We start from the raw sequence: 21,413 nt of genomic DNA on the forward strand, positions 1-21,413 counted from the left end.
TGAGATGTGCGCAGACGCGAAAGTATTGATTTTTTCCGACGAACAAATGCCATTGACCTTGATATAATCTAGAGAATAACATGAACATTAATATTGATATAACCTGGAAATTGATTTAGAATTGAAAAACTAGATGACAAATTGAATTTATTTGAATATTATTTACAATTAACGCTAATTATTATAGTAACAGAACATAATCTTCTGCGACAGTATTGGATTTCCAGCCTCCATGACATTTCGCTAATTGTCTTTCGATTGCATATCCGAGAATAATCAATACTTGCGGTTTTATAATGGTACAAAGGTGATTTCTCATTGGCTGAACAACTGAACTATAATGAATAGGTGTAATTTAATGAGGTGCATTAAAGGGCTGCTACCAGGTGTATAATTACTACATTTTGGCATGGTCTAGCATAAACATAATTAAGTAATTTACAATTTATATCCTAATTCTACTTTATGATAGGTCTAAATGACAATTTATACAAACACACAGAAAAATCTATAAAAATTGGCTAGCACTCACAAATCAATTCCATGTAAAAGTAAGTAATTCTTAATTTTTCGTTTAAATTATTTAACTGACATGACGAGGTAAGGAGTTCCATAGGCAACAAACTGACACAGTGAAAGAGAATGAATAGAAAGAGGTATGATGACGAGGAATGGATAATAAGGCCTGATGTTCAGTGCTCTGATAGTTATGAACTTTTAAGGAGTGTTAAACATTTTTACAGAATAAATCAAATGACTGTAATAAATATGAAGACTTTTCCTTGAAAGGGGGGGGGGGGGGGAGGAGAAAAAACAAGCTGGTACCTGGAGGCAAAGTTCCACTTGCCAGTATTTGAACTCTGCATACAAAGAATCATTCAGAAACAGAAGGTCTAACAAACAGAATTGTAATTCGAAGTTTTATGATGAGTGATTTAAAAATATTACTGGCAGCTCTTAGAAATAAGCAATTTTTAACATGGTGAACAGTTACTAATTTCACCATAGCTTGTTTATGCAAGGTTTACACACTTTGAGAAATTTTAAATATGCGTACTGCTATTATTTATTAATATATGTTTAAAATGGGCAGCCGGGTAGCTCAGTTGGTAGAGCAGCTGGCTACGGACTGGAAGGTCCGGGGTTCGATTCCAGGTGGTGACAGGATTTTTTCTCGTTGCCAAACTTTCAGAACGGCCCCGAGGTTCACTCAGCCTCCTATAAAATTGAGTACCAGGTCCTTCCCGGGGGTAAAAGGCGGTCAGAACGTGGTGCCGACCACACCACCTCATTCTAGTGCCGAGGTCATGGAAAGCATGGGGCTCTACCTCCATGCCCCCCAAGTGCCTTCATGGCATGTTACGGGGATACCTTTACCTTTTTTTACCTTTTATGTTTAAAATGAGGACTTTCTACTCACCATGGTTCCATGCAGTGCTTGTATTATATTTTGTAGCTTTAGTAGATAGCTTAATTTAACATAAAATAGTAAGCCTTGCTATACACTAACATAAGTATTATGCTTTACCGTGTTTCACTCTTCTTTGTATATTCTTAAAGCACTTCAGGTAGGTGAACAATTTAGTTTTACAGTTATGTATTTTTTATGACAATAAAATTATTTGGTATCACATAGTGTTCGGGATTAAATTAGAGGAGAGACATTATTTATGGTTCATTCTGGATGTACTTCCACAATTTTTTTAATTTTCAAATATTCACTAGGTATGTTGTTGTTGTTTTCTAACGCCAGGCATTTGACAATAAAGTCATTTGACCTCTTGCACTCCAATATTTTTCAAAGATATTTTCATGGTTAGCCACTGAGCACAGATTTTGAAATATTCTGAATCCATTTCTTGATTTGAATTCACTAGGTATAGTTACTTAATCGGATAAAGGTATAAGGAGACTGTAAATTAGCATCATAGCTGTAATATTATTGAGAAAGAAGGAACAACAAAATCCGATTAAAGCCTCTGTTCTTCACATGCATTTATGTCGTCTTTGTAATCCAAAGGTACATTGTTTGCCTCAGGATCAAAGTATCTGGGTTTATCAGCTATGGGAATTTTTTGAGGGGGAGAGGGTAGAGAAGAGGAGACAGAAAAGTCCTGTGTGTGTTTTTTAATTATCGGTTATTTTACGATACTTTATTAACTGCTATGGTTATCTAGCATCTGAGTGAGGTGAAGGTGCTAATGCCATCAAAATGAAAATGAGTCCAGGGTCCAGCACCGGAAGTTACCCAGCATTCACTCTTAATGGATTGAGGAAAAATCCCGGAAAAACCTCAACCAGGTAGCTTGTTCCAACCAGGATTTGAACCACAGTCATCTTTCTCACTTCTCCCACCTTCTGTTCATTTCCTCTTCTTCTTTAACCCAGCATATAGGGAATTATAAGTATGGACACTTCACGTCAGTACCTTTGATATAGCAGTGACTGATTTCAATGACCTTCAAACCAGCTTGAGCCTAGATTCTGCTTTTTCCCTAGAGTTGGCGCTGACATCACACCAGCTAGCAGTTGACACAGTGGACATATAACAAACATGTTGTTGTTGTTGTTTTCTAATGCCATGCATTTGACAATAAAGTCATTTGACCTCTTGCACTCCAATATTTTTCAAAGATATTGTCATGGCCAGCCACTGAAGCACAGATTTTGAGGTGTTCCGAATCCATTTCTTGGTTTGAGTTGCACAATGGGCAGTTAGGGGACTGATATATTCCAATTCTATGCAGATGTTTGGCCAAGCAGTAATGGCCTGTTGCCAATCTAAATGCTGTTACAGACGATTTTCGTTGTAAATCGGGAATTAACTGTGGATTTTGATGCAGAGAGTTCCATTTTTTCCCTTGAGATTGTGTTATCAAATTTTGTTTGTTGAAGTCTAAGTATGTAGATTTAATAAATCTTTTCACAGAGTAATACGTAGATTTAGTAACAGGTCTGTAAGTAGCAGTGCTGCCCTTCTTTGCTAAAGCATCCGCATTCTCATTTCCCAGGATTCCACAATGGGAATTTTCACTCCAATATAACAAACATACAATTAATACATCTAGGTACATTATGTATTCAAATAAAATAAATTGGACCGATGAAATAATAAACCCGTCATTATCTGTAATGTCTAGGGTCTAGAGTTTGAATGAAATGGAATGCAATTTAAGTGAGAGGGGGCATGGATGGCCCACCACTGCGTCCTGTTGAGATCTATTGTGCTAACCCTCGATATGGAATGAGTTGCGTGCCACAAATCCCCTACGCGCACCAATCCAACCACATGACTCTCTAATGACCGGTCCCTACAGCCAACAGAAATCTATATACCATTCCTCCTTGAGCAACTTCCCCCAACCCCCCCCCCCCCCCCCGTCGGTCTGAGGCGAAACTCCTCCCCTGAGTAGGTCCGCCTCGGGTGCTTGTTGCAGAAGCCATCCAACATTGCTTAGCTACATACCACGGAGGCCGGTCGAGAGAGCCAGTAACTCCGGGAGGCCACTTGTAGAGTGATCTGAAAAACCAGATACGGGATGATGAGGGAAAGATTATGGGGGAGGAAAGGAAGTGGCGAAGATGAGTGGAATTTCCAGTCGCCTAATAAAGTTACCTGATATTCATCTATAGGAGTGAAGGAAAACCTCACCCAGGCAACTCGTCCTCACTGGAAATCGAACCCGGGACCGCTGGGTTCGGAGTTAGACTTGCTAACCCCTCAGCCACAACGGTGGACAGGCTCTAGAGTTCCTTTATAATGAGAGTTGAGATGTTGACCCTATCAACAATTAAAATATGTAATGATTTTATACCACTGACTATGGAAAAACAAAACTCCTATGAGAAGTAAAACCATACGCCTATATATTGTATACAAATATTAAACGAATTTGGTACATAATTTTATAATGTATTATATTATAATATGAAACATAAAAATTATTATTACAGCTACAGTAGTTTATCACTGAGAAATAAGGAAAAGCTGTTAACTTGAATTTATTGGAGGCAAAGCCATTACTGGATTATGCAACAAGGTAGGCGTTGTGTTGTTGTTGTTGTTTTCTAATGCCAGGCGTTTGACAATAAAGTCATTTGACCTCTTGCACTCCAATATTTTTCTAAGATATTATCATGGTCAGCCAATGAAGCACAGATTTTGAGGTGTTCCGAATGCATTGCTTGGTTTGAGTTGCACAATGGGCAGTTAGGGGACTGATATATTCCAATTCTATGCAGGTGTTTGGCCAAACAATCATGGCCTGTTGCCAATCTAAATGCAGCTACAGACGATTTTCGTGGTAAATCGGGAATTAACTGTGGATTATGAAGCAGAGAGTTCCATTTTTTCCCTTGTGATTGTGTTATCAAATTTTGTTTGGATCTGTGTCTCAATTACACTAACATTTAGCATTTGAAAGTGAAACTAAACACTGTTGGAGCACATGCACACAGGAAAGCAGAACAGGAAAATTTGCTGTGTCTATTCTATATAATCCCTATTGCTGTTTACCCTTCTCATCACACTTTCATGCATTTGATCTTTTATCTGTAACATTCAATAGTGCCTTTCTGTACCCGTGCATGGAATTCATAATACATCTTTTAGGATAGACAGTAAAATAAAATACTGCTTTATTATATTCCTTCACGGTTGTTCTGTATGGTTGTGAATCTTGGACTCTCACTCTGAGAGAGGAACATAGGTTAAGGGTGTTTGAGAATAAGGTGCTTAGGAAAATATTTGGGGCTAAGCGGGATGAAGTTACAGAAGAATGGAGAAAGTTACACAACACAGAACTGCACGCATTGTATTCTTCACCTAACATAATTAGGAACTTAAAATCCAGACGTTTGAGATGGGCAGGACATGTAGCACGTATGGGCGAATCCAGAAATGCATATAGAGTGTTAGTTGGGAGACCGGAGGGAAAAAGACCTTTAGGGAGGCCGAGACGTAGATGGGAAGATAATATTAAAATGGATTTGAGAGAGGTGGGGTTTGATGATAGAGACTGGATTAATCTTGCACAGGATAGGGACCGATGGCGGGCTTATGTGAGGGCGGCAATGAACCTTTGGGTTCCTTAAAAGCCATTTGTAAGTAAGTATTATATTCCTTCTGCCTCCTGCATACCTCAGGTGATAGCTTGTTTTCCTACTGATCGAGACTGCTCAGATGTGGGTTCGATTCCCAGTTTGGCTGACTATCTGCCTAGATTCTTTCCGAGGTTTTTTCCACCTATCAGACAAATGTGAGATAATCATATAGCAAACCCTTGACTTATCTCGCCATATACCATCTTACTATCATCAATTCCACCAACACTGGATAATCTCGCAGTTGTTTTAATAGTTTTGCTAAATAACTAGTTAAAAAAAGATTCCTTCCTTGTTGTAGGCCTTAGAACTGAAGTAGCCTATCTGTTACTGCTCTTCTGTTCTTTATCTTTTCCTTGATCTTTCTGTATGCATTTTATCATGAGGTTCATAATAGGACATTTTGCTTAGCCTATAGAATCTTAGGACATAAGTAATATTGTTTTAAATAGACACTTCTTTATTGTACTTGATGCAGGTTCAAAATTGATTAAAAATTTTTTTGTTTAATTGTAAATGAAACAAGACGCAGACCCATCTAAAATGTTAATGTCAGTATGTAGAGTTTTCTCACATCACTTCAACAATAAAGTGCTTTTCTTCTTTGTATATTACGTTGAATAAGTGGCAGGTATCATTTCTGTTGCATAACGACACATTATTTCTGTAATAACACGTAATTTCAGTACTTTGTAGGAAGTAGTGTGACTATAATATAGGGCAATTCTAAATGATTGGTACAAAAAGAAAACATTACTGTGACTGCTGTAATGAATGTATTTCACAAATACAAATATAACGTGAAAGGTTAAATTTTCAAGCACTGATTGGCAACAATGAAAACATTGAAAATTCGCCATTGCTCATTCGAGGTACTGTTAATCAAAATGGTGGTATCAGCGATTAAAAAAAAAGGTTATTGTGTCTTAGAATACACAAAAAGTCATCGATAAATTGTTGTTTAGAGACACTTCTGGACCAGGTTTACTAAAGAAGCATCTCATCATCACAACATCATAAGATTGATAAAATAGTTCGAGATGGGCTGCTTATGCAAGAGGCCATCCATCAACAACGAAGTGGTGGAAAACATTCGCGCAACCTAAGTGTGAAGCCCCAGAAAATCAATGTATCGTGCCAATAGAGAACTTAACATTGGCATAACCTCATACGCAATCACTTCAACCAGCATCTTCCAGAACTATGGATTGGCTGTGCTGAGTTGGATGATGTGCCATTGATTTTGTGGTCCCCCAGCTCACCTAACACCTTGTGATTTTTTTGGGAGGGGGTATGTGAAGAACAAGCTGTTCGTACTCCCATTTTCACAGGACTTAAAGCAGTCGAGGCAATGAATAGGCAATGGGGTTAACTCAATTGGTCAGATTGTGCTGGCACGGGTGTGACATGAAATGGAGTATCATGTAGATATCGGCCATGTTATAAATGATGCCCACAGCTAACATCTGTGAATGTCCATGGAAACTTGGAGAGGTAACCTTTCATGTTATATTCATATTTGTGAAATAAATTCGTTAACAGTAGTGACAAGAATGTTTTCTTTTTGTACCGATTATTTAAAATTGCCCTGATTTACACTGGATAGTGAATATCGTTTTTTAACAACTGTAATTACTATAAATAGTTGATACATTATTATGGTACGTCAATAATTTAACTTTTTTCCTTATATTTTCTCATTCTAGAGACCTATGGTATGCTATTCTAGTCCATCTCTAAACTACACGGTAACTCAGTTGTAGGTAAACTGCAACATGGCAAGCTTTCTGATTGTGCAGAGTGTGTATTATTGGTGATCTGGAGCACAGTGTAAATTATTCAACACATCACAAACTATTAATGTAAAATATTAGCCTACTAAATATATAAACATTAAAACAGCATGTATTCACCCAAATTTAAGAGAACATATGTTGAAACTGTCTGCATCTCTGTAAGAAGTGACGCATCACACAGTAACATTGAGAAAAAAATGTATCCTTTACCCAGTATGATATTTCAACTAATAATAATGATTTAATATTTCTCTTTCTTGTTTTCGGTTCTGATTTTCTTTTCTGTAAGCGAATCTTTTTTCACTTTCCTTAACATATGAAGAGTCCATTGCAAGAATGATGGATGTCAATGCATAGCTTAAGACATATACTGGGTGTTCATTTCAAAGTGTGTCATGATGTCACCGTTAATGAGTCAGCGATTTGAACCGAGTTTCAGCTTTGGTGTCAGAGAAGTTGCCTATTAATCAAGGTGTTCAATCTGAACTTGAGAACATCGTAGCAACAGATGGCGGTCTGTACGGTCTGTGTGCTACCATAACTTCTTTCGAATTGTGTTTTGCGCGGCCAAGTCGTATGCAGGGTATTTGTTATCATCGTTTGCGTATGGCAACATTCCACAAATCAAATGCTCCGTGTCCATGTTGACCGTCGAAGTTAATGTCAACAAATACGTAAGTAATCGTCTTAACCCTCTCCCCATATCCTGACAGTAAGAAAAAACTCACCTCAGTACATGTTTCGAAACAGTTCACATTCCTGCCACTACCGGTGTTACCGTACGTATTGGTAAGTACTCTTCTGAATGAATGCCGTACTTGCTAGGCAACTTCTCTGGCAGATAAGTAATACACCTCTGTGGAAGTGTAGGAAGATTGAATTCTCTAGGCTCATCGACTAGCCATGTGACAGCATACAGCGAGACATGACACACTTTGAACTGAACACCCAGTAGAATGTACATACAGAGTTATATGGCATTAACACAGATAGTCATTGTCCAGTAATGATCGGAAAATCACAGTTAAGCTTTGAGCGCTAAGCATTTCAAACTTTCAATTGCTTCTCCTGCAAAATGTATTCCAAATGACATCCATCATTCTTGCAGTGGACTCTTCATATGTAAGAGCAAATTCAGTGTGCCACAACGTCCTCAATGGTTTCGTAAATTACAGTGCTAGCTGATGGATCCAAGATCGTGGGTTTAAATCCAGCCTAGGATGATGATGGGTTTTGTTGTATTTTCAAAGTATCTGTACCAGGGATACAAACTAAGCTGTTCACACCTACAAAGAAAAAAAAAAAGTAATGTCTCCCTGCAGAGCATGAGTACATTTATTTATGAAGCCAATAAACAGGTCAGCTCATTCCTGTTTTAAATTTTCACATCCTCAATAAAAATTATAATATATTTTAATAGTATAATATTATGAAACAAGTTTATAATGTTACACTTTATGGCACGAGTCAATGTTTAGGGATCGAGCAAAGTAACTTTTCTAATTATGACAAGTGCAGTAACCGTATAACATTATAAACGTGTATCATACATTATTTTTTTTGTACTACAGCATTATAAAACAATTAATAAAGAAATAACATCAAATATGAATGATAGGTTGTTTAATACCATGGTCTATAACAGCGGTCATCAGCACAGAGCACCCTGGGCCTAGTATCTCTTACCCGCAGAGAACACACTGTACTATGTTGCATTCGTAGCTGCTGGCGGGTATGCTCTCTACCTCTTCCTGCTGCACGATGGGGCACAACACGTTGCTTCACTTACTCTTTACCCATTTCAGCGAGTGCTGACGACCACTGGTCTATGATGAAAGGGATTGCTGTGACAACAATGATGTATTAAATATTAGGGGCCTATAACATGAAAAATAATTTCATGATATTAACTTTATTGCACAAGTTATGTCGTCATAATAGAAGTCAAGATCTTTTAGTTGGCATGATATTTTATGGCATATGATGTAAGATTTTCACTAATGATTAAGACTGCTTATAATGCTAGAGTACAAAAAATATATTAAGAAACTTAAATCCAAATTCATTTTCGCGTTATTGTTGTTACAAACTTAATTTAATTATTAACCCTTTCAGTCACGAATTATGTTTTTTTGTTTAGAAAAGTCTATTTGCTTGTTCTTTGACTCCTTTTAAGTTTTTGTGAATTGCCCACAGTCTCATTTTTACTGCATGATGCCTGGATTTCCAGATAAGAACTGTCCACTCGAGAGTTCAAGGTGACTAAAAGGACCTCATTTATTTATTTAGCTACATTTATTATTGAAGGGACTGCAACAGAAAAATGTTATGGAGAGCAACTATTTTGAATGTTTTTCACTGAAATTATGTATTTTTAACAGAATCCATCTTGAAAGATATCATGAAGAGCAATCATTTTGAATAATTTCAATGAATTTATAAATTTTATTTGAAACTAGCCGTACCTGTGCGCTCCGCTGCACCTGTTAGAAATAAATATAAAGTAATTACATAATTAAAATAGGATGTTTGATCCAGGGAACATTCGTGTTTGGTAGAAGGATAAATCGTTTAATATGTTACTTAATTTAAATTGTATTTAAATAATTAAAATGCGGTCATTTTGGTCCAGAGAGCACTCGAAAGTTACTGTAATAACTTTATAGCATTATGTCCATTTAGAGAAAATACACTTTCCAATGGTGAAATAATAATTAATTATACAAATCGGTTAATTTAGCTTTCGATATTACTTCATACAAACACAGAAACATTCTCTGTAGGCTATGTTCCATAGCTTTCGATTGTTGTTGTCCAAGGCCCCTTATAGACGTAGTCATTTGTTTTCATTTCATTATACCGCCTTAGATGGCATTGTATTTTAATTTTAATACTCATGTATCTCATTAAATATCAGTCCTATCAAAATTTTGCAAAGAATAAAACTTATCGGAAATCATTTTTAAAGAAACTTTTGTTATGTAACATATTTCACAAAAATCAGTAATAAGCGAGATATTTCGATTTATTTAATTCAGGCCCCCTTATAACTCCCCTTTTAAATAACGTATTTTGAATGTCATATAGCCTAAAATCTAAGTTACAGCAAACTTAATTTATATTCCAATTTTCATATAAATCGGTTCAGCCATTATCGCGTGAAAAAGTAACAAACGTCCAGACAGACATACAAACAAAAATGTCAAAAAAGCGATTTTCAGTTTCAGGGTGGTTAATTATATATGTTAGGACCAATTATTTTTGGAAAATCGAAAATTACCAGAAAAATTTCGGCTATAGATTTATTATTACTATAGATGAAACTGCAGATTTTTTTTTATTTTGTGTGAAATGACTGAAAACACTTTTTTTTTCTTGTTATACACAAATTTATTTGACAAATTCCTTTTTCTTTTTGTCCCAGCACTGACATGAGGTCCTTTCAGTTGCCTTATCCTCTTAAGTGGACAGTTCATATCTGGAAATCCAGGCATCATGCTGTAAAAATGAGACTGTGGGCAATTCACAAAAACTTAAAAGGATTCAAGAACAAACAATTAGACTTTTCTAAACAAAAATATCATTCGTGACTGAAAGGGTTTTATGCCCTTCAGAATGGTTCTGTACTGTTTCGGTTACGTTTGAAAAACCGTGCGAGTTTGAAACCATCTATTCGTGACATCTGCGGAGAAATATGTCTCCAGAGAGGACAGCGTGAATGTGGCTCACTCTCAACAGCTCATTGAAGCATGAAGCAGCATTGAAGTTGCTGTCCTGCAACGCAGTGAATGAATGGGTATTTTTCATGTTGGACCTTATGAAAGACTAAATGTGTTATAATTTACAATTCATGTTGGAAAATGTTCAGCTAAGCCTCGTGTTAATAACAAATATCAAAATATGATTAATTATTATTCAGTCAATATGGCTTAAGCATTGCATTACATATGAAATAAAAACATATGAGAAAAAATATATTGATGTGTTACATCCTATTTAATCTTGATACAAACGTTTACGCCCCTAATGGGGCATCTTCAGGTACAAATAGTACATTATGCAACGAGCCTATAATGAAGGTAATTAAGAAGCGAGTATGGATATTTATGAAATGAGCGCAAGCGAGTTTCATAATTTTCATACGAGCTTCTTAATTACCATTATAGTCGAGTTTCATACGACTTTTTATGCTCGACCATATTTCTAACTTGAAATTACCGGTATTCAGATGTATACATTTTATTTGTAACTGACAAGATCGGAAGTGACCTTGTTCTAGGTCGTGAATTGTGAGATGTGTGCAGACGTGAAAGTATTGATTTTTTCTGAGGAACAATAATGTCATTGACCTTGACGTAGTCCCATTAAACTTGATAATATTATAATATTATAACTTTGATTATTGAATTCGACATTGAAAAACGAGATGACAAATTGAATTTATTTGAATATTATTTACAATTAACGCTAATTATTATAGTAACAGAACATAATCTTCTGCGACAGTATTGGATTTCCAGCCTCCGTGACTTTTCGCTAATTCTCTTTCGATTGCATATCCGAGAATAATCGATACTTGCGGTTTTATAACGGTAGAAAGCTGACCTGTCATTGGCTGAACAGTTGTAACCTGAGTCGTCATTGGCTGAAAGACCTGACCTTTAATGAGTAGGTGTACTTTAATGACGTGCATTAAAGGTCTGCTACCAGGTGTATAATTACTACATTTCGGCATGGTCGAGCATAAAATCAATTACAATACTAGCTTACATTTAAAACTACCTTGACTAGAATAAAGTATGACATGGTGACTATGTTATCTATATCAACATTAATTGTCCTGTCAAAATTAAAAACGAATTCATTTTAAAACAATGTGAATGTGCTTAGCCATGCTAAGTAGATCCCTTGTATGGCATCTCAAATGTATTGTGTTGTCAACATTTTACGAGAATTCCAATTGCTCCACGAAATTAGCTATACATGCTTTATGACTCCACATTTGATAATACTAGATTTTAATTTGTATAGTTTTAGTATTTTAATGATTTTATTGAAAACACAATACATTTGAGATGCCATACAAGGGATCTACTTAGCATGGCTAAGCACATTCACATTGTTTTAAAATGAATTCGTTTTTAATTTTGACAGGACAATTAATGTTGATATAGATAACATAGTCACCATGTCATACTTTATTCTAGTCAAGGTAGTTTTAAATGTAAGCTTGTATTGTAATAGATTTTAGATGATACTTATATTTGTACCTGAAGATGCCCCATTAGGGGCGAAAACGTTTGTATCAAGATTAAATAGGATGTAACACATCAATATATTTTTTCTCATATGTTTTTATTTCATATGTTGTTGTTGTTGTTGTTGTTGTTGTTTTATAATGCAGGCATTTGACAATAAAGTCATTTGACCTCTTGCACTCCAATATTTTTCAAAGATATTGTCATGGTTAGCCGCTGACGCACAGATTTTGAGATGTTCTGAATCCATTTCTTGATTTCAGTTGTACAGTGGACAGTTAGGAGACTGATATATTCCAATTCTATGCAGATGCTTGGCCAAACAGTCATGGCCTGTTGCCAATCTAAATGCAGCTACAGACGATTTACGTGGTAAATCGGAAATCAACTGTGGATTATGATAGTTAAATGGCAAGTTGTAGCCGATTTAAGTGAACACCATATTTTAATGTTTTGGTGGCTACTTCATTCACACACAACCCCAGAATGTCTGGAGGACCACACTTGCTGTTGGTCGACGGGTCCACTGGACCTAGTTGGGAGATCTTGTTGATCACCAGTTTTCCCTCCTTAAGCCACTGAAGGACGATTTTAGTGCCATAGCAGGTCAGCACTAGGAACAGAAAAGTATTTTGAAGGGTAGGAAGGAAAGTGAAATGAACCCCTAGGCCTCGAATGCTCTAATACTGTCGGGGTCGAAGAAAGTAAGAGTTCAGTCAGAGGACTGGATAGGAAAGGGTAAAGAGAGAATTAGGTATTGAATAGAGGAAAATTATACCAAATTCGGTCATTAACTCATCAAGCTGACCTGTGCTAATTGATGAGTAGCCCCTCCCTTTAGTTCAGCTTGTAAAATTATGCTTACTAACAGCTGCACCACGGGAAGGTAGGGATGGGACATTGGGTATTCGTCCAGGTTGGTTCCTTAAAGCCTTCAATGGGAAGGATTAATGGCTCTCCCCCCCCCCCCCCCCCACTGTATTCGACAGTACCGTTTTCATATGTAATGCAATGCTTAAGCCATATTGACTGAATAATAATTAATCATATTTTGATATTTGTTATTAAATGTGTTATGTTGGATGCCGTGACTGAACAGTCGAAATAACTGCAATTTTCTTATACTGTAGCAAGTAATGTTTTTAAGCTCATAGAATAGAGTACATTTCATTAATTGGACGTCACTTATTTCGTGTTATTGCAGCAGATACTAAATAAATGTAATGAGGAATTGCGCCTGTGTTGTCAGCTGTCGCCTGGTCGAGGAGAAGGGTCAGACACAGATATGGAGCCCACAGCATCACAGTCACAGGACTGTGAGCCTACTCCTCCACTCCAGCGTCATGGATCCAAGAGCAATTTCTTCCTGCCTCCTGTTGAAGGAGGTGATTCCCCTCGGAAAGGAGGTCATCCTCAGCAACAGCAACAGCAGCAACAGATGAGAGGTCCATTTTCTCGAGGCAGTCCTCATCCCAGGCCAAGGTAATAGGGAGATTCATATCAGGGCTAAGTATAAGTAGCTTAATGAATGAAATACAGTAGAATTCCTCATATCCGGCAACTGTGTGACAAAGCAAGTCCCAAATAACTGATTTTTCCGGATAATTACACTATACTGCACAAACATTTTTTTTCATGTTGAAATTTAGTAATTTTCATATAGATATTTAAAAATAAAGTTTTGAAATATGTTTATTTTTAGTACTGAGTATGTTGTTGTTTTCTAATGCCAGGCATTTGACAATAAAGTCATTTGATCTCTTGCACTCCAATATTTTTCTAAGATATTGTCATGGTTAGCCACTGACGCACAGATTTTGAGATGTTCTGAATCCATTTCTTGGTTTGAGTTGCACAATGGACAGTTAGGAGACTGATATATTCCAATTCTATGCATATGCTTGGCCAAACCGTCATGCCCTGTTGCCAATCTAAATGCAGCTACAGACGATTTGCGTGGTAAATCGGGAATCAACTGTGGATTATGATGCAGAGAGTTCCATTTTTTCCCTTGAGATTGTGTTATCAACTTTTGTTTGTTGAAGTCTAAGTATGTAGATTTAATAAATCTCTTCATAGAGTAATACGTAGACTTAGTAACAGGTCTGTAAGTAGCAGTGCTGCCCTTCTTTGCTAAAGCATCTGCATTGAGAGAGCATTTTATTTATTTCTGCTATTTGAGAAGAAGGTGTGTGTCAAGAGACTATTGATAGAATAGCTGCTTTGGAGTCTGACAGTATAACTGCATTTTTAAATTTATTGATGTGGTTTAGTACTGAATATGGTAATGTACAGTTACCCTGAAAAAGAATGAGATGATTCTTGGTCGTCGGAAGTTAAAGTTCTACAGCGCGGTTCACTCGATATCGACGTAGGGATACATAACATGACAGATAGTACAAGAATTGTTACAAGGACCACAACAAGGACAAGGACCAGAATAAGGATCACGAAGAAGACTGCCATTTAAGGCCAGGATTTCACAACATAGCTCGAGTTCCAAAATATCATTGCTTCACTGTACCGAATGGCAAATGCCTGCTAAGGGATCTACATTCTGGACTGCTGCTATCACTGTCTTGTCTCGGTAGCTCATATAGTAGTGTGCCGGTTCCATTGTATAACCGAAACGTCTCGTGTTCGATCCCAGGTAAAACTTTTTTTTATTGAGGTGTAATTAATTTGTTCAGAGTTCCTCGACTGTCTAATTTGTCGAAAAATATGGAATAATTTATGCCCAATTTCTGGGTCTTACAAGTGGGCTGAACCTCGTCAAAAAAAATAAATCTTACTTGGAAGTTAAAAGTATTCTTCCACAAACAAAAATCATAAGAAACAAAAAGAGACCTGTTAACTTAAAATCTTGTCCACATGCCATCAGCTTCTATTACAGCTCTAAGTCGATCCGGCATGGATGTCACGAGATTGTGGAATAAGTTCTGATCCCCGGCGAGATCTTCCCAGGTGTCAACAACTTGATCCCACAATTCGTCTCGATTTCGAGGGTGTCAGTGGGCATAGGTGGCTATCCTTCTCCTTTTCAATTCCGCCCATAAATTTTCGATGACATTCAAATCAGGTGACTTCGGAGGCCAATTAATGATTTCGATCTCGGGTCTCCTTTGAAACCATCTTTGAATGCTTGCAGCATAGTGCACGGGATGGTTATCCTGCTGGAACAGCAATGTTCCTTCGGGAAAACGTTCTCGGGCGGAGGGAAGGAATATATTTTCCAGAATGTGCTCGTAAGTTTCCGCATTAAACCGGCCATCGATGCGTTCTATAACGCCAGGTCCATCGTAAGACATCCACCCCCAACACGATATGCTAAAGCGCCCCGATCTTTCACGTCGGTGCACATAGCGCTGATCATGTCGGAGACCATCCTCACGATAGACACGGACAGGACCTTCGTAATCACTCGAGATGGTTGTTTCGTCGGAGAAAATTACATTTCTCCAATCGAAATCCACTCGATTGGTAGCGAAGGCAAGACGGTCGACAGCTTGTGCTTCCCCCAATATTTCCATTTGCGCAGCCCTCCGGCTCCTAATACCGCGGTTTCTCAACCTGCTGATCACAGTCTGTGAAGAGCCGGGAAAGTTAGATGCTGCTCTTATTTCGTTAGCAGTGAGAAAGGGGTCCTGTCGAACTGTCTCGAATAAAAGAGCATCCTCTTCCAATGAAGAAATCCGCGGACGCCCAGGAATAGGGCGATTTTCGACCTCCCCAAAATTTTGGTAACGATGAACCCATCTCGCGGCTGTACTTCCAGGAACACCGACCAAACGGCCAGCAGATCTAGCCCCATATCCAGCCTCAACTAGAGCTATAACTCGCTGTCTCATGTCACGTCGGTTCGCCATTACGATGAGAAATGAGAGATGACGATAATACTTTAGTGTAGACAATGACTATTTAACATGATATAGAATTATTGAAATAAGAGGCATCTTGCATAGTAATAGTTAATAAATCAACCCTAAATTAAATATCTAAATAACAGGATATAACAGGAAGTCCAATTGTTGCGAAACTAATCAAATTAAATCTAATTACATTAAATAAACAAACCCCAAGTTATGACACCACATTGCTACAGCTAAATTGTATGTTATTAACATAAGCATTGAATAGGTCCGTGGTTGTGCGTTGGACGACAAAACCAAACATCGAAAGTTTGAATCTTGCCGAGGAATGTAACTTCTTGCTTTTTATAATGTAAATCAGACTTATAACTACAATCATTCATATTTCTTACATTATTTATTAATATTTATAGCCAACATTGAATTTGTAAAGAAAAGACTTTAGAAATCTCATATGGAATTTGTGATCTGTAGTGACATAAACATAGATTATCTCTCGGAACTTTTCCGTAAAAGTAAATTAAATTCACTCCTTGAAACTGGAAACCTTATTCGTAGGGCCATTTTCCCATAGCATACAAGCTGAAGTAACACAGCCATTGATAAACGTTTTGTACACAGAATTAGACTGAATTCCTATTCGACAGAACCTATAATCAATGGCTTGTCTGACCATTATAAACAAATCCTATGTGTTTCCAATGTCACTGAACAATTTCAAAATATTAATTTAAAAACTAAGAAAGGATCGTAATTGCTGTATCTAGTGATTATTTACATTTATGTCTACAAAATGAATCTTGGAAAAACATATATGATACTGGTACTAGTGATATTAAGAGTAAATATATTGAATTTTTCACTTAATTTCATAATCACTTCAGTGGATGTTCTCCACTCAATGTTGTGAAAAAATTCAAAAGTTAAAACATGTAGATAACGCAGGGACTTCAAAATCTCATGTATTAAAAAGAAGAATCTATATGTAATGAGTTGCAATGTAATGATCTTCATGTTCTTAAATACTGCAAGAAGTACAGTGTAATTTATCAAAAATTATGAAAGAGGGAAATAGAATATATTTGAGTAGAAAAGTACAAAATTCAGATAATGCAATTAAACCTATTCGTAATATTATTAAATTTAAACTTGTAGATATCCTAAGAAAGAAAATATTTTTTCATTAAAACCAATGATTATAAAGTAGAGGATCCCAAATCTATTGCAAATTCTTTTAACGTATTATAGTATATAGTACAGAAATATTATTGACAACTTAAACATTAAAGATTTTGCAAAAGATACTGCAATTGGTTACTTAACAGATGTATTTAATAATTATTATTAATATATGTAATTAGTCAATAACTGCAACAGTGCTTATACATTCAATCATACATGAATAAAATTGAATGCAAACACGTAGATAAAATAGTTAAAATTAACTGCAGGGGTGAGAATGAAATAATCCAAAGCCATACTTTTAACAAAAATTGTTTTTTGCGAGTGCATTTCTTACACATATGGGAAAGCTATTAATAAATTATTGTAATAATTACTCAACAAATGACATAGCCTAAGGACTCTAAACCTTTGTAAAAGTTTGTCTATTATTATATATTTTTTAAATTTCATTTTAATTGTTAGTTTTTAATATATATGCATTTACATTGTATATATGTGTGTGTATAAATGCATTCATTAGATTAACGTTTATAATATTATAACTTGTAATTTTGTATTGTTTGCGATCATTAACACTTAATCTCAGGACTTTGTAAAACTATATTTCAACGTGACTTAGCTATTTCAACGTTATTTAGACAAAAAAAAAAATTGTTGTGTAGACTAAGAATCGAACTCGCACTCTTCTACACAACACGCAGAAGTCTTACCGTCTGAGCTATGGAAACGACATGAAAGCTTTCCTTTCTGTGCGGAGTGTCGATCTAGTCATGAAGGTCCATTGTCGATTTAACTACACGATTTATGTATATATTTGTCTTTTATTACGTAATATTATCATATTTTTTGCAGTTTTTTAATTGAATTTCGGAACGATGCTAGTAACAAACCAAATAGCCTGAATTTAAGTAACTCAATATTCGTTATCTTGTGTATCGGTGCTCTGGTCTCCGATCATGCGCAGTGTCTTACACCTGAGACTTAGGAATATTCAATCGTCTCATCCTTTTCCAGGGTAACTGTACATTCATCAGTTCATAATTATTGTAATATAGTAATACATAATAGCATAAAAAATACTAAAAGTTTTTGCAACCTTACAACATTTTTAAATGGCGACCATGTGATGTGAAGAGCAGTGTAGCCAATGTTGCAACTATGAGGACGATGTAGTGCTCGATGATTTAAACCTCTTTAACATATCTCTAATGTTTTTTTTTTATCCAATGCCACCAGGTTGTCTTTTTCGACATTTCTGGTCTTCTCTCCTGGCTGTGGCTTAGTTGTAACCCACTTCTGAGGTTGAGGCACCTGGAAGGCGGAGTTACATTACCCTGATGATGTGATAGGATGATTATGATAATGTGGCGCCAGGAGAGGTCTTAAATCTAAACTTAACCTAAATTTTATCCAATGCCATCAGGTTGTCTTTTCGACATTTCTGGTCTTCTCTCCTGGCTGTGGCTTAGTTGTAACCCACTTCTGAGATTGGGGTGCCTGGAAGGCGAAGTTACATTACCCCGATGATGTGATAGGATGATTATGATAATGTGGTGCCAGGAGAGGTCTTAAATCTAAACTTAACCTAAATTCCAGACCAAAGACGAACACAGGAATAATCCCCTTTAAGGAAAAATTCCTGTGCTCTAACCGGGAATCGAACCCGGGACCTCATGAACTATAGCCAGAAGCTCTGACCACTAGACCATGAGGCTGGTCATAAATAAAAAAATATAAATGGTTCTTTTCCTTGCTGATTGCTTTCCATATGAGGAGCATAATATCAAAGTTAGACAACTCCATTTTTTTCGATTTCGAGATATCGATTGTTTCTCATAAAATTTTCTATGCTTAATTTGATTCTGGAACTATTTAGGTTAAAAAACGGACAGAACATAGCGAAAATAGCACTTAATTGTGCGCTTTAGAATGAAAATGCAGACAACTCCACTGTGGCTTGGTTTCAAATTAGGACAATTCCTTCAGTAGCCAATGAGAAGCCCACATTCGTACCACTTTTTCCCATCACGCATCGTGAATCCAACATGGCTGATTGTTTATATAATCGGCTTGTGGAGGAATAAGACATGCTGTTTTACGTATATTTCCTTTGCAAAAATATGTTACATCGTTATTTCAATAAGAATATGGAAGTTCATGTTAAAGAAGTTCCCCAAAAGGAAGCGAGGAAGCTTCATTTGGTTTCAAAAACAGACAACTCCGTTTTAAATATGGCTTCATTTGGTTTCAAAAACAGACAACTCCATTTTAAATATGGCTTCATTTGGTTTCAAAAACAGACAACTCCATTTTAAATATGACTTCATTTGGTTTCATAAACAGACAACTCCATTTTAAATATGGCTTCATTTGGTTTCAAAAACAGACAACTCCATTTTAAATATGGCTTCATTTGGTTTCAAAAACAGACAACTCCATTTTAAATATGGCTTCATTTGGTTTCAAAAACCAACAACTCCATTTTAAATATGGCTTCATTTGGTTTCAAAAACAGACAACTCCATTTTAAATATGACTTCATTTGGTTTCATAAACAGACAACTCCATTTTAAATATGGCTTCATTTGGTTTCAAAAACAGACAACTCCATGACTTGGTTCCAGAGATGGACAACTCCACGTTTTAAACTTAAATTGCGACCGGAATATTAATTTTAATCGCATTTTGAGACTGAAAAAATGTTTCTATGACCCATGAGAATGTCTAAAAAAAAATCTACGTATAATGGTGACATTGGTTTCCAAGGATCTAGTTTTTCGCCTCTTCTGTAAAAAAAACAAAACAAAAGTGGAGTTGCAAATTAAGCTTTCAGGAATAACTCCCTGTAAAGTTAATTTGAATTTTTCCCTCGAAATTATTCAAAAGTGGAGTTGTCCAACTTTGATACCAAGCTCCTCATATCAGCATGTTACCTATTAGTTTCATATAATTTGCATGTTGGAAATGTCGAAAAGACAACCTGGTGGCATTGGATTAAATATTGAACTTCCTCACTGTGTTAGACTGACAGTGAGATAAATTTCTCTTTGGTTTAATCAGAGTAGCGTTTTATTTCGTAATGTTGAGATGATAATAGTAACTGAAGACAAGGATTTTATTTTTGACACTGAGTTCTTGTATTATGTATGGCAGGGGTATGGAAGTCTCCCAATCTCGAAGTCACACTCCAGACCCTCTGTCACCTGATCAGCAACAGCAGCAAGTCCAGTCACCTGCCCCTAGAGGACCAGGTCCGAGTCCCACAATGCAGCAACGGATAAAAGCGATCGGTGTAGCGACACCTCTTGCCATGTCCAGTCCTGTCCGCAGGTTAGTCCTATCACACTTTGATCAGGAGCAGGAGTTTATAACATTCTGGCATGTTCATTGTATCCTTCTGTTCCTTACTCAAATGCTGCCTCTTGCTCTTCTGGACCTTAATCCTGGTGGACTTTGAGACTCATCTGTCACTTGGAACAAATTGTAACATGGAGTATTGATCAAATTATTCCAGGGTTAATGTCCAGTAATAATAAATGCATTGATTGTTATAGTACCTAATTTGGAAGGAAAGTTCTGTGATTGTTTAGCATTCTGATATGAACTTTAACATTAGTCTTAGACAACTTCTTCCTCTTCTTCTTCTTCTTCTTCTTCTAAGTTTCTTTGTACAAAATGTGGTCTGTTATGCAGTTCATTAAGTACAGAAAAGACTTCTGATGAGTGGAATTTAATACATTCTGATCTAGTGGACTCGTAAATAAGTTATTACAGAACAGAGTACATTCAAATTTACTCATCAATAGTGTATTCCATATTTCTTGTATTTGTTATATGAGGGTGATTATAAAAAAGCAAGGAAAAAGTCTTTATTTCCAAGACGAATGCAACCTCGTCAAACTAATGTAGCATGTTGAAGTACCAGGGCAATAGTTGAATGGTTTTCTGTCTGCTGGCATTAGTTTTGCTCTACAAGCACATTTATGGGTACTATTGTGCTCTTATTGCAAATGAAATGACAAGCAATTTAAAATTAATTTATTAAAGACAAGCTTTCAAAGAGTTACATACACTCAAAAATTACCCAAGAAGATCGTAAAATTACCCACATTGGCATCTCTTTAAGAAATTATTCATCATTAGTTTCCCTTTGTGAAATGGAAGAAATATTTTCATGACCGCGATTCTTCAGTTATTCGTGG

At 36.4% G+C, this 21,413-nt stretch overlaps 1 protein-coding gene across 4 annotated transcripts in view; it reads left to right on the top strand.

The window, feature by feature from the left end:
* Zdhhc8 (zinc finger DHHC-type containing 8) overlaps positions 1-21,413 on the top strand; it is a 103,661-nt gene that overhangs the window by 35,486 nt on the left and 46,762 nt on the right. For all 4 annotated transcript variants that reach the window (XR_011336085.1, XM_069846916.1, XM_069846918.1 and 1 more), the window contains 2 exons: positions 13,407-13,639; positions 20,365-20,541. Coding sequence is in view for 3 of the 4 variants with exons in the window: in XM_069846916.1 (XP_069703017.1) it covers positions 13,407-13,639; positions 20,365-20,541 (410 nt within the window). In the remaining variant the exon portion in view is untranslated. The remainder of the gene's footprint in view (positions 1-13,406; positions 13,640-20,364; positions 20,542-21,413) is intronic.

The sequence above is a fragment of the Periplaneta americana genome, chromosome 15 (genome assembly GCF_040183065.1).
Source record: "Periplaneta americana isolate PAMFEO1 chromosome 15, P.americana_PAMFEO1_priV1, whole genome shotgun sequence".
In the NCBI taxonomy this organism is placed as follows: Eukaryota; Metazoa; Arthropoda; class Insecta; order Blattodea; family Blattidae; genus Periplaneta; species Periplaneta americana.